At 39.7% G+C, this 13812-nt stretch overlaps 1 protein-coding gene across 4 annotated transcripts in view; it reads left to right on the forward strand.

Annotated features, from left to right (window-relative positions):
* Positions 1–13203, forward strand: part of SLC12A4 (solute carrier family 12 member 4) — a 50299-nt gene extending 37096 nt beyond the window's left edge. For all 4 annotated transcript variants that reach the window (XM_048078627.2, XM_048078628.2, XM_013192364.3 and 1 more), the window contains 11 exons: positions 34–132; positions 490–609; positions 2027–2131; positions 3042–3210; positions 4338–4533; positions 5520–5689; positions 5903–6034; positions 6130–6237; positions 7043–7227; positions 9878–10011; positions 12033–13203. In XM_048078627.2, coding sequence (XP_047934584.1) covers positions 34–132; positions 490–609; positions 2027–2131; positions 3042–3210; positions 4338–4533; positions 5520–5689; positions 5903–6034; positions 6130–6237; positions 7043–7227; positions 9878–10011; positions 12033–12124 — 1510 coding nt within the window. In that variant the 3' untranslated portion in view covers positions 12125–13203. The remainder of the gene's footprint in view (positions 1–33; positions 133–489; positions 610–2026; positions 2132–3041; positions 3211–4337; positions 4534–5519; positions 5690–5902; positions 6035–6129; positions 6238–7042; positions 7228–9877; positions 10012–12032) is intronic.
* Positions 13204–13812: the final 609 nt, after the last annotated feature.

The following is a 13812-nucleotide window of genomic DNA, read 5'->3' on the forward strand; positions in this document are numbered from 1 at the left end:
TATGCTAAAAAGTTTGTTTGTTTGTTCCTGCAGGTTTTTCTTGATGTGCTACCTCTTTGTTAATCTAGCATGTGCAGTACAAACACTTCTCAGAACTCCAAACTGGCGGCCCCGATTTAAATACTATCACTGGTAAGCAAAAGGCCAGCATGTTCAGTGCCTGGTCTGTGATCTGCAGCATGTGTTTTGGGAGAGCCCTCTCCATGAAGGTTGTGAACATGTCTTGCTTCTCTGGATATTGGTTCTAGACAAGGAGACATCAGTGTAATATTCTTAGTGGGCCAGACCCAAATATTTAATGGGATGAGAGTTTTGTTCCTACAACAGGATACTAAAACTGTGGAGGATGAGGGAGATTTACTGGAAGTATTATTTTGCCAGTTCACAATAGACAGTTTTAAAGAAAAAAGAACAAGAGAATAATTGAAGTTACTTATTTAATTGCTTTTCTGCACTACTACTCACTAATCTCTTTGCCTTTTCTTTCAGGGCCCTCTCATTTTTAGGCATGAGTATTTGCCTGGCACTGATGTTCATTTCATCTTGGTATTATGCTTTGGTAGCTATGCTTATTGCAGGCATGATTTACAAGTACATTGAATATCAAGGGTAAGTATTAAATGAACAGAAGAGGATAGGAAGGAGATTGGATCTATTATTTATGAATTATCTCCAGCCTTTACGACAATTAGTGAAGGAATGGACACTCTCCAGAGATCTGAATTAGGTTTCCCTTAGCAATACTTTTTTTTTTCTTCTCTCATTATTTTGTTGTGTCGCTGCTAAACAACAGCCCCTGAAATCTCAGGGACATACTTTATTAAGCCCCTAAAGGTGTTTGGTGAAATTTATGAATCACAGGAAGCAGAAACCCTGGTTGAGGACTTTTATTTCTGTTATCACACACAATTACCTCCGGCCCAGAACACCTGAAGGCAGCCATCTTATTTCAGTTTATTTGACGTAAAGGTCTGTCTAGAATGGGTATTGAAAAGCCGATTCTGCAGGTTAGGTTGCTTGAGATTGTCAGTATGTGATGGAGTATGGCTGTGGTATGGCTGTATAACCTGATTTTAACAAATGATGTATTAAAATTCGTTATTCCAAGTTTGATTATGCTTGGGAAACCTCTGGAGCAGAGTGTTGATTACAAATTAAATCCAGGAAGATGGTGGTGTCATATAGATTTGACTGAAATATTTGCATTTTGCTTGTGTGATATGTATCACATACATATATGTACCTGGTACATGTGCATGTGATACATGCTGTATTAATCCATGGAGAATGGATTGAGAGCAGCCCTGAGGAGAAGGACCTGGGGGTGTTGGTTGATGAAAAGCTCAGCATGAGCCAGCAAGGTGCACTTGCAGCCCAGAAAGCCACCCGTGTCCTGGGCTGCACCAAAAGCAGCATGGCAGCAGGGCGAGGGAGGGGATTGTCCCCTTCTGCTCTGCTCTCATGAGATCCCACCTGGAGCCTGTGCTCAACTCTGGGGCCTCAGCACCTGAAGGACAGCGACCTATTAGAATGAGCCTAGAGCAGGGCCACAAAGGTGATCGGGGGCTGGGGCATCTCTCCTGCGAGGACAGGCTGAGGGAATTGGGGTTGTTCAGCCTGCAGAAGAGAAGGCCCTGGGGAGACCTTACAGCAGCCTTCCAGTACCTAAAGGGGACCTACAGGAAAGCTGGGGAGGGACTCTGTCAGGGAGTGCAGCGAAAGGACAAGGGCAAATGGCTTTAAGCTAGAAGAGGGTAGATTTAGATCCAATATTAGAAAAATTCTTTACTCTGAGGATAGTGAGGCCCTGGAACAGGCTGCCCAGAGGAGCTGTGGATGCCCCATCTCTGGAGGTGTTCAGGACTAGGCTGGATGGGGCTGGGAGGGATGGGGCTGGGGGCAGCCTGGGCTGATGGGAGGTGTCCCTGCCCATGGCAGGGGGCTGGAACTGGATGATCCTTTAAATGCTTATAAATAATTTAAATGCTCATAAAACTGAATGATGGCTAAATGATGTCCTTCACAGTGCAGAGAAGGAATGGGGTGATGGTATCCGGGGTCTTTCGCTCAGCGCAGCAAGATACGCCTTACTCAGACTGGAGGAGGGCCCTCCGCACACAAAGAACTGGAGGTACTCATTTTAGACTAGTAACATGTCCTGTTGTGGTTATCTATTTACATGTAAGGTTTTAATGGGATTGCAAACAGATTTTGGGAATCTGTGTGCTTGAATCTAAATGCCAAGAAAATAAATAAATACAATACATTGATATTATGATAATATTATATTAAATATATATATAAATGCCAAATCAGAAGTGGAAATTGGGGAAACTATAAAGATGACTGAGTGCAGAGGGCCATTGTAATTTGCACTAGGGGTGTGAAGAAGTCGCTGCTATCATTCTAGACTTAAAAACTGGAAGAGTAACCTACATTTCTCCCTCTGGCTTTGTGTGTCAAGCCAGATTACAGAATCCTCCTCACAGTTATGCATTGCAAAATTCTTGTCAGGCTCTGAACAAGAGGACGAGCATCTACCTTAAGTATTCTATAAATCTTTTGGAACTTGCTTAACCATAGCTTAAGAGAGAAAATAATGTAGCAGATGCGTAATGGTATCTTAAGGGACGGAGAGCAAGTGGGATCTATGTTTAGGTAAAAGCATTCATGTTTCCCAATGTTTTGGCACAAGACGGATCTGGAGGGACAGCCTTACTCTTCTGAACACAGCATGCGCTCTACTTGTGCTTAACAGAGCCTTGAAAAATCAACCAAAACACTAATGCAAGTCTCTTAAGCTGAGTACATTAATGGGTTTTATGACTGTCAAAACAATACAGCAGAACAATTCCCTCAGTGCTTCAATCTGCTTCAAATCGAGAGAAAGAAAATATTAATTAAAACCCTCCAAACGCAGGAGATATAGAAAGAGTGTACTGTATTCAAGCACAATTAAAGTATTGAAAGAAACAGTTTTTTATAAGTGTTTTTGCAAAAAGCATTAATACAAAAATGCATTCCCTTTTTATTTTCTCCAGGCCTCAGTTGCTGGTGCTTCTGAAACTTGATGAAGATTTGCACGTAAAATACCCTAGATTGTTAACATTTGCATCCCAGCTGAAAGCTGGCAAAGGTTTAACTATCATAGGATCAGTGATCCAAGGGAATTTCTTGGAAACTTATGGAGAAGCCCAGGCTGCTGAACAGGTCAGTGCTTTAAACAAATTCCTAAAGGAAAGAGAGGGGTCAGCGGGCAGGTAATGTAAAAGTTTAATAAACTTACATGGAAAAAAGCGTATTACTGAGACTTCCATGAAATACAGTACTAGTTGAGTAGTACTACTTTTGTTTGGTACAGAGCTTGCAAAAGTTTCAGCTGTCAATTGTAGCTTTGAGAACATAAAAAGATAAATGCTTGCAACCTATAGAAAAAGCCTGACTCCGTGAACCTCTTGATTTATAAGGAATAATTGCTGTGGGAGTTTATATATGCAGACTAATGGAGGGAAGGTGACTATTTAGTTTCTGAACATACCAAGGAACATTTCAGTGACTTTCAATTATTATAAATTTAGCAAATGTGCTGTGGTGCTTTCATCACTGTATGGTGATAAAATTATCACAAAAAGTGTTAAAGGGTGGTCTTGAAAATTTGCTACTAAATCATTTCATCTTCCTCAATATGTAAAAACATGACATCATAGCCCTGCTTACATCTGTGCAGCATCTGCCCATCGTTGTTTTCCCTAAAGGGTTTTTGTACAGGAACACAGTTACAAAGGAAAAACTAATTCATAGGCCTGTGGTTGAGTGAGTTTATTCTTTAAACAAATAAAGGGCATGGTATGTGGGGTGGTAGTGGTTTTGAGTGGGGGTTTAGTGCTCATATTTGTAAGTTGAATATAATAACACAGCAAGTTACATAGATATCTGAAACTAGAAATCCAAGGGAAGCTAATTAAGTGTATTTAATAAGTTGATTGTTTTAAAATTAGAGAATGGAAAGTGAGATAGGAACACAGATATCACTAACTGCTACAATTTTTATGCGTAAGAGATTATTACACAAACAAAAAAGCTATCTTTATATCTTAGAAATAATTATATTTGGAAGGGAACCTTACGTGTTTTCAGCAGATATTATATACAATGAGTGTATGCTCTCTCTGCTGTTTTATTAAGGAAAGCAGATGAGCAGAATCTGCTCATCCACTTTGCCTTACAATGTATTTTACGTGTGGACATATGAACAAAGAATTTACGCTGTAATCAAATGATAGACCAAGACTTAGAGTTTCTCTTTGTTGTGAGGTTTTTCCTTGTCTGTCTTCCAGACTATTAAAAATATGATGGACATTGAGAAGGTGAAAGGATTCTGTCAGGTAGTTGTAGCCAATAAAGTTCGAGAAGGAATTGCCCACTTGATCCAGTCCTGTGGGCTAGGTGGCATGAAACACAACACTGTGGTTTTGGGATGGCCGTATGGCTGGAGGCAAAGTGAAGATCCAAGGTCGTGGAAGACATTTATAGGTGAGTTTTGAAGGTTCTGTGTGATCAAACATTGTGCACCAAGATGTTTATTACATATACAGTACGCACTGGGGATTTCAGCAGAATTCTTGTAAAACTGGTTTTGTTTTTATAATTTTTTGTTTCTGCTATCAAACATGAACTTATTGTTGAGCTGATGGAGCTAAGTCTTAGAAAATAAATGCAATCTTACAGATTTACATTCCAGTGCTAGGGTTGTGGATTTTTTTGTTATTTTTTTTTTAAATAAATGCGATAATTTGAAGTCTTTAGAATTGCATTACGAAAGGAGTAAGTACAGCAGTTGAGGTGAAGTTCATGAGGGAAATAAAATCTCTCATGTGAGACCAGCTGATGCAGCTGAGGAGAAAGGGGGAAAAAATATAGCTATGCTTTCAGGCAAAGCAGTAAGCAAATTTCCTGTAGATGATTTCTCACAATACATTTGAAATATCACTTGTAGCTAGGAGGCCCATGAAAGATCTCCAAAGATGAATGTAGCAGCTAAAGTTCGTCTTTCTAATGAATGCTTAAAAATTACAGAGTTCAAGGGTACTGTTTTTGTGGAAAACTATAATTTCTTTCCTAGATAATCTCTGTCCTTTCATAGGTGCTAATCTATCCATTTTAACTGCTGGAGCTAACACTGTCCTGCTATATCCCTGTCGTTCCCCTGTCATCTCGGATGGTTCAACTACTTAACACAGTAAAATTAGAACGAAGCAGATGCTTCCTCCTTGCACTTAGCTTTGAAGATCGCAGCATTTATTTCAGACATGAAATAGGGCTTGTGTTCCTGTAAGTCTGTTTTATCCTAGCTGCGTTTGGCCTGACCTGTCTGTACAAGTCTTTATGTACTTCTTTTCTGTTTGTAAGCGGTGACTTTTACAGTTTGCTGACATTTGCTTAGTGAGTAACTTTTTAACTGTAGATCACTCTTGCAGAATCAGAGTTAACTAACTGTTTGTTCTTCCCCCATCTGGCAGGTACTGTTCGTTGCACAACTGCAGCCCATCTGGCTCTACTGGTTCCCAAAAATGTGTCTTTCTACCCCAGCAACCACGAGCGTTACAATGAAGGCAACATTGATGTGTGGTGGATTGTGCATGATGGGGGCATGTTGATGCTTCTTCCTTTTCTACTCAAACAGCACAAAGTAAGGAGCTAGAGAGAGACTTTGTTACCAACCACTTTGGTGTGCATTAGTGTAAACAAGAAAGGCCCAGGAACAGAGCTTGTGCTGATTTAAAAACAAAAACAAAAAACAACAACAACAAAAAAAACCACGGTTATATTGGTAGGTTTCTGTTTCATATAGCAAAGTGTTACTGGTTCAAAGGTTCTGAGAATATATGTTCCCTTCCTCCAGGTTTGGAGAAAATGCAAAATGAGAATTTTTACTGTGGCTCAGATGGATGATAACAGCATCCAGATGAAGAAGGACTTGGCTACTTTCCTTTATCAACTCCGAATAGAGGCAGAGGTAGAAGTGGTAGAAATGGTAAGAAATTTGAGCCCATTTTTCACTTTGAGGGAAATGGTGGTGTTTGATTATGACTTGATTAAAAGAGCAAAACGTGTTTCTTATTTCCGCAGCACAATAGTGATATCTCAGCATATACTTACGAGAGAACTCTTATGATGGAGCAGAGATCTCAGATGCTGAGGCAAATGAGGCTGACAAAAACAGAGAGGGAAAGGGAGGTATGTTATTTGTGGCTGATTATTATGAGCTGCTGAGGTGGATGACACAAAGTTCCTTCCTGGTGGTGTTTTATATAGCTGCTTCTAAACTTAAGTCCTGTGTTCTAAAAGCTATAAGGAAATTCTTCTAGTGTAGCTTTTTGTTTCCCAAAATTGCATATAGTCATTGAATAGCCTGGCTGCACTTGCAAACCCACGCTAAAAATCATTTGGTTTGGGGGAAAACAATGGCAGCATGTAAGCTGCAGAAACAATTTGTATGTTCTACTTTGCAGTGTAAGCGATCCTCAGTGACGTGAGGATGTAAGTCTCAACTGTGTTTTAACTTTGGTTTTGCTTTGTATGGGATGTCTGGGGTTTGTCTCAATTTATAGAGTATCCTGTTTTCCTACTGAAGATTTCATTCTAGTTTGGACTGTGAGTCTGCACCTTTCATAGCCAAGTGTATTGTCTTATTTTTGTGCATGCACTTGTTCAACTTCTTTATCATCAATTTTGAGTCAGACATCCACTGTTTCAGACCACATCATGATGTGACATGGAGTCTTTTTTTCTTGTATATATACAGACCTAGGCCTCTGTTAGTCCAAATTCTGCATGGCTCACACTCACCTAAACAGTTTAAAGTCAGGTTGGTATGTAAGGTTATTAGCTAAGGCAGATGTTTGACATCTGAACTGTCCTAGACACTAAACTGACTGTACAAAATAAAGGATACAATAGAACAGAAAGTCTTTTATTGCTTAAAAAGAACCCCATATGGCAAAATAAGCTAAGTTCACCTTGTTGTTCATGTGCCCTCTAGGCTCAGCTGGTAAAGGACAGACATTCAATAGCACGACTGGAAAGCTTGTACTCAGATGAAGAAGATGAGGGGGACCCAGTTCCTGAGAACATTCAGATGACCTGGACAAAAGAGAAATGTGATGCTGAGAAGCGGAACCGAGGCAGTGCTGTGGGAAGCTTTAGAGATCTCATCAGCATTAAGCCGTGAGTCTTGTCAGAGTCAACAGTTTGCACCTCCTGACAATCTAGTTGTGCTTTGCGTTTCTTGTCTTGTCCGTCCTAATGGTTGGTTAGACTTGTGCAATAAGCACTGAGATCTGACTACTGAAAAGACAGCAGTTAGCCTCCTGAGAAATCTCTAACCAATTAAATGTGGCACACATGCCTCACTATTTTACTTGGTATAGTCAAGTTCTAAATTGGAGATGTTAAAGCCTATTATAACTTTCTTCCTGCCTCCCAAATACATCAACAAGATACACAATTAAAGAAATGGATTAATAATTCCACTGATCTAATCACAGTTAATAGAAGACCTGTAATTTCACTGATCAAATCGCAATTAATAAAAGACCGATAATTTTGCTGATCTAATGTGGAGTGTGGATGTTAAATGCAGCAAGGAAGAGGCTGTGGAGATGGTGATGAATGACTGTGAATAGAATATATGTTTGATTAAAACCCTCTAAGATGGATTTGCTTCTGAGGGAGCACTGACATATAACTACAGCCTTAACATTGCCACGTGTGCACCCTTTGAATAGCTGGACATAAAGCTCTATTTTTGACTTTGAATAAAAATGTGTGAATGTCCTGTGACCTCTCTGATGTATTGCATCTTACATAAGAGTTCACTCGGCCAGCTTTGCACACTTGGCAAAGTTACAGATTTTTCTTCCCAAAAAATCAGTGAGAATTTGGATCGGCTTTAGGATGAATCATACATAGTTTATATACTGTAGAAATTCTGCTGAAATTGGTGTTAACTACCTGTACTTTTTCCTCTTCCATGCTTTCAGAGAATGGGAAAACTTGTAAGTTTGTTATTTAACGTAGAAGTGCCTTAAGATGGTTGAGAGGGAAGACTTCATCTTCTCAACTAAAAAGCAGGAAAACTATATGTAATTATGGAAGAAAAGGAGTTAGAGTTAAGCAGTCTTAGCAGTGGTTTTAAAGGGAGTAAGATTAGCCACTTAAGATGAGTATCACTATAAATAGTGTGTAACAAACCACAAGTTATACTGACAAATCACGAAAGAAAACAATTACAGGTCTGAGCCCATTTTTTTAAGCAGAGTATGACATAAGATATGGGAAACATTCTTCATTTAGAGCAGCTCTCATTCCACAACACTGCTATGATGTTATTTCTGGCAGTTTCTGGACACTAACAAACCCTTTCTCATAGCCTACGACTTCAAATGACTGGGGAGATGCCAAATTTAAATGTCACTTTAGAGAACACCAAACCTTTAGTTATCAGTTACTTTTCCAAAATTGTACATAGTTAATAACAGTACATTGTTTCTGGTGCTGGTTTCTTCCTCACTTCCTGTAAACATAATCTGGCACGTCTCTGTGTTGTCCCTGGCTTTCTGAAACTGACGTGGTAAAGACAGAGGATGTCCTTGCTCTAAATTAAATAAGAACATGGAATAACAAAGAGGTAATTCAAAGTGGATAAATTGTGTTGTTAGTATAACAAACATAAATTGTACCATTGCATCTTCTGTTCTCTGTGTATATAAAATACGTAAAATACATATTTGCAAACCTAAGTATTTGGAAGAGCAGTAAGGTTACTAAAGACTTTAACTCATAACATGTAAAACTGCATCAGAAAAACTGCATAATCATCTTCAATTTGTTTCTACTAATACCTTGTTTTAATATATTAAATTGAAGAAGAAAAAAGTGGAGAATCCTCAAAGCTGCAAATCTACTCTTCCTTTAAGTCTATTTCTGTTCTGTTTTCCTTTTACAGTACCAGAATAATGGTTGATTTCCTTTAGGGAGGAAACATTCCCAGGCTCAAATCCCCAAAGGATACTTTTCAGTTCTGTTCCTGCATGAATTGGTTATTTTGTGATGATATATTCTGAAAAATTAATCCTGTACCTACGTTAACCTGCATTCTTAAAGAACAGAAGCTTGTGAGATCATGCTGCATCTGTTCTCTTCTCTCTCATAACTTTTGAATCAAGTGGCTACTCAAATTAAAAGCATGATTGAGATTTTAGAGATCATAGGCTTCTCTTGCAAATAGCCAGGCACGAAGTTTGATTAGTGTCCCAATGAAGGAAAGGTTAAAATTGTTTGTAAGCATCAGTAAAGCCCCCCAAGCAGGCAGGCATCCAGCCACTTGTAGCCTATGAATCTGTAGGAAGCCAGGCTTTCTCTGGAGATGTCAACTGCTGTTCAACACAAAGACAAATCCACTCACAGAATGTGTGGATGGAGCGTGGGGCTGCCAGCTTCCTGCTGGGTTCTGCTAGGTCTCTGATGAATTTTGTGGTACTGAGCCATGAGAGGTCTGTTTGTGCCCCCATGGGAGTAAGGGCATCTGCCAGAAGTGAAGACTGCAGTCTCAAATGCCCATGGTCAAAGAGCAAGTCCTTGGGCAAAGGTGTTTTTAACTTCCGATGAAAGACTGTAAATCATCTTTATAGACTGTGCTTGTAAAGAGCAGCATAACGCCAACAGCTGGAGACCTAACTCCAGGGAAAAAAATTCCTGTGTGCTGATGCTTAACAGGGTATTTAGGAGACTTAAGGTATGCTTTTAAGGACTTTTTAATCATTCAGTTTTCAGGGGTATGTTTCTAACAGTACATCTGAATGTGCTTTTTCTGCAGGAACCAATCTAACGTTCGAAGAATGCACACAGCAGTGAAGCTCAATGAAGTTATTGTTAATAGATCCCACGATGCCAGACTTGTTCTCCTCAATATGCCTGGTCCTCCAAAGAATACCGACGGTGATGAAAACTGTATCCTTTCAGGCAAGGCTTGGGCCACATACAAAATCTTTCTTTAATCTGTGCTCTTGAAGTTGTTTTTGCCACAAGTGGTGTCAGGCCATCACGTGTGACAAGGTTTGTACTGAGTGGAGAGTACTTACCCGTGGCTGCTATATAATAATTGCTTTAAATTTGCCACTGGTTGCTCTGGAAGCCTTGAAATCGCTCCTGTCTAAATTCTTTCTTAATTTAGTTTACCAGCCCCTTGCAAAGTCTCACTTTGGCAAAAATGGCATAATTCATTTGTGATTATTTTGCCATTACAGAAAAGGTTAAACAGTTTGACAACATGTAACGTGGCTGAGGGCAGGAGCAAAGGCCAACTCTGAAAGGTGTATGGACAATGCTGTCCTATGTACAGAGTTAGTTAAAGGCTGGGCATCTGCTTGTGGGAATGAAGTCCACAACACTGACTTGGTAAGTTAGTTCTCAGCAGTCGATGTTTAAGGAGGCATCACCGCAGGCAGTGCTCTGGATAGGGCAGTGTCTGAACTTGAGTGAGCTTGAAGTCCTTACGGAGAGGGTGTTTCTCAGGCATCTGCTCTCACATCAGAATTTGGAAGCTTAGCTGCAAGAGTAATGCCCTGGTAAGATTAAAATTCAAACCTACCTCTTCAGGCACGTAGAGGGATACTTGTACCATGCCTCTAAGCAAGGCCAGAGTTGAGGAGCTGCAATCTGGTGAGCCTGTTGGCTTGGCAATTTACTGTCCACAGCTGCTCTTCAGGCCTAGATGGGCTGCTAAGGTAGCAAGCCTTTTATTGAACCATGCCAAAAACTATATATCGCTGAGTTGTGGATCCAGACCAAAAGATTGCAGTTTTCTCCTGAAACTAGGAGATAGTGGTGGTAACAGTTGTTACTCAACAGCCTGCTGGCTGAGGAAGGGATAAAAACACTCCTCAGCATAAATGCGTTTCAACCACAGCTACTACAGCTCAGGAGAGATTTTGAACTTGAGGCAGTGGTAACTTTGGGTAATGATGCTTATTCCTCCAGGCTTCCCTGGAGAGGCAGCTGCTGTGACCAAACAGCGTGCAATATTCACAAAGAGCAACTCGGAGGGAGTGTCTGTGTAGCTTGGTGTTCTTTCACTTTCCCACCAAAATGATCTGAGTGTTGCTTTCAAGCAAATTTATAAAGCTTGCTTTTATCCATTGGATTCCTTCCCCAACTCTGCCTCACCCTCCCCAAACCCCAGAATTTACTCAGAACTAAGTAGTAGGTACAAAATTTTGGGGTAGTATGTTCCTTGTCTTGTCTCCCCGATGCCTTTGTGATGAAAGCAGTTCATATTGAAAAGGAGGAATATTTTTGAAAATACGTTAGACTGGAGTTCATCTATGGGTCATGCTGAACCATGCACTAATGCAACTTGCTGTACTGCTGGCATGCACAAAAAAGTAGGTTTTGTAACTGCATCTGAGTCCGCCTAAAAGCACTGATTCCTCTTTTACATAGTCAGAGGCCTATTACTTTGCAAAACAGGGGTGAAAAGTGTGAGTCCGCTAGGGATTTTCTTAAATGTATCTTTATGTTAGTAGTAATAAATTCTGTGTATAAAATAATTGGTTTGCATTTATAAACAACTGTCATTAGTCCTATGCAACGGCCACCATCTGTATCTGTTTAGAAAGATAAATACAGATATGTCAAATTTTGTTAAGGAATACAGTTTAAACTCAGCTCTCATTTGGCATCTCCCAGTGAGATATTTCACAACACAAGCATGTAGAAATGCATTCAGCCACAAGTAGCATATGCTAACAGTTGGAAAAATTCCATTTCCCTAAGTTTTTCAAAATTTGCATGTAGGAAAGTTCCTCCTGTCTTGAGTTGTAATAAGTACAAACTAGTGGGATTGTTCAGAGATTAGTTTTTTCATTGCCTACAGCATTACAAATCCAAGGTTTTACTACAATTCTGTAAGGGGGAGCTAATCACTGTGTATTCTGGTTTTGACATTTTTGTCCTTGACTTTACTGAAACAGACATGGAGTTTCTTGAAGTCTTGACTGAGGGTCTGGAGAGAGTATTACTTGTCAGAGGAGGTGGCCGAGAAGTCATCACAATTTACTCCTGATTTAGTATAAGTTTCTAATGCTGGCCTACATTTACCTTCTTGGTGATAACGGACATTCCAGTTTTAAATGGAGAAGAAAAAAAAGGTTTTTTGCCTAACTTTCTCCTCATCCAGTCCTGATCATTGTCTTTCCATTTGCAACATACATATCTTTTGGGATTGCAGTATTGTTACACCATCCAATTAGCAACATAAATTAATTGTGAAGCTGCCACCTTATTCAGTTTCTGCTTCGGTACTCCAGCATTTGTGCATGTAGTTTTACCATTAAACCTATTTTTTAGACAACACTGCTATACGCAGTATTTTTAGTAACTGTATGTAAAGTTAGGACACGAAAGCCAGTTACTGTAAAAAGATTTAAAAAGCTTTTTATATTAGGTTTGGGGGATAGAATTACATTATATAGCAGCTAGTTTCTGCTGAAGTTCAGCTATAAAGCATTTTCTAAGAGCACACTAAATTGTAAGAGAGTACTGAAAAAGCTTTTGTTTTTCTGGGTTTATTTCCAGAACTAAACTCTCAGTATTGGATAAGAATTTATACTTTTAATACATTTATTGATAGAGATTTAAATAAATTATGTTGATACAGTTGAAATTATGTATGTAGCTTGCTACAAATTGTGTTGCTTCTGAGACTTGAGGTTCTGTGAGGCCAGATCCCTATTTATTTTTGTATTTATTTGTCAGAAATATTGGATATGCAGATGCAGGCTGCTTAGGAGTACAGAGATCTCACAATAAATTTGGAATGATCAATGGATTGAAGGACCAGTCCTGTGCAGTTCTTCCATGCTTTAAATTTCTTGCAGACCATCCATCAAAGTACATTGAGCATGTTGGAGTCCCATGTGTAGAGCCAGGTGCTATGCTGCACGCACCGCGATGGGATTGCACTTACACAAGTACAGGGGACCTGCTGCTTCATTCTATGCTTTATGTCCTTAGAGGAAAAAGAAGAAAAGATGACCCTTATTAACCAATAAGTCTCTGGATTTTGTCAAGCCCATTGAGTTGTACTTTATGTACAGAACATTCGTATTTTTTCAATAAAACGTTGCATACACTTTGAACCTATTCTCTGTTCTGTGTGCTGTAGTGAATTCCTTAGGAATCCTGTATTTTTCCTCACCTTGCAGAATTACTGTGGTCTGATTTCAGTGCATCTGCACAGGTGCATCCAGTACGTGCAGGGAACGTGGTGCAGAGGTGTTGGTGCTCACCCAGATGGAACAGGTACGGCACTGTGGAGTTACCAGCTTAGTCTCAAAAGCCCGGTGGTGTGCTTAAGTGAGTAAAGGCTCCTGCGGTTGGAGTTACTGCCATGTAATAGCTGAGTATAACTCCATGCCTGTGGACTATGAAACACACAAGCTGGTACCCCCTCAAGATTTCTAGCTGTCTGGAAAAGCAGTAATCCCCTACAACGGACAATTGTGAGCTATCCTCTACTGGAAGGATTTAGTACTATGAGAAGAAAAGGTGGGGATTGACATGTTCCCCTGACCCACGTGATCCTGCTAGTTGGTATGCTAGTTCTGTCAACTCTGTCACGATAATATGCCTGGTTGGTTCCTTTGACGACAGCAGGACCAACTGTCTGTAAGACAGAAATCTGAAAAACTAGACAGACTTCTGTCTTGAATAAGAACATTATAATAAAAAAATGTTTTTTTATAAGAGTTT

The sequence above is a fragment of the Anser cygnoides genome, chromosome 12 (genome assembly GCF_040182565.1).
Source record: "Anser cygnoides isolate HZ-2024a breed goose chromosome 12, Taihu_goose_T2T_genome, whole genome shotgun sequence".
Taxonomy (NCBI): domain Eukaryota; kingdom Metazoa; phylum Chordata; class Aves; order Anseriformes; family Anatidae; genus Anser; species Anser cygnoides.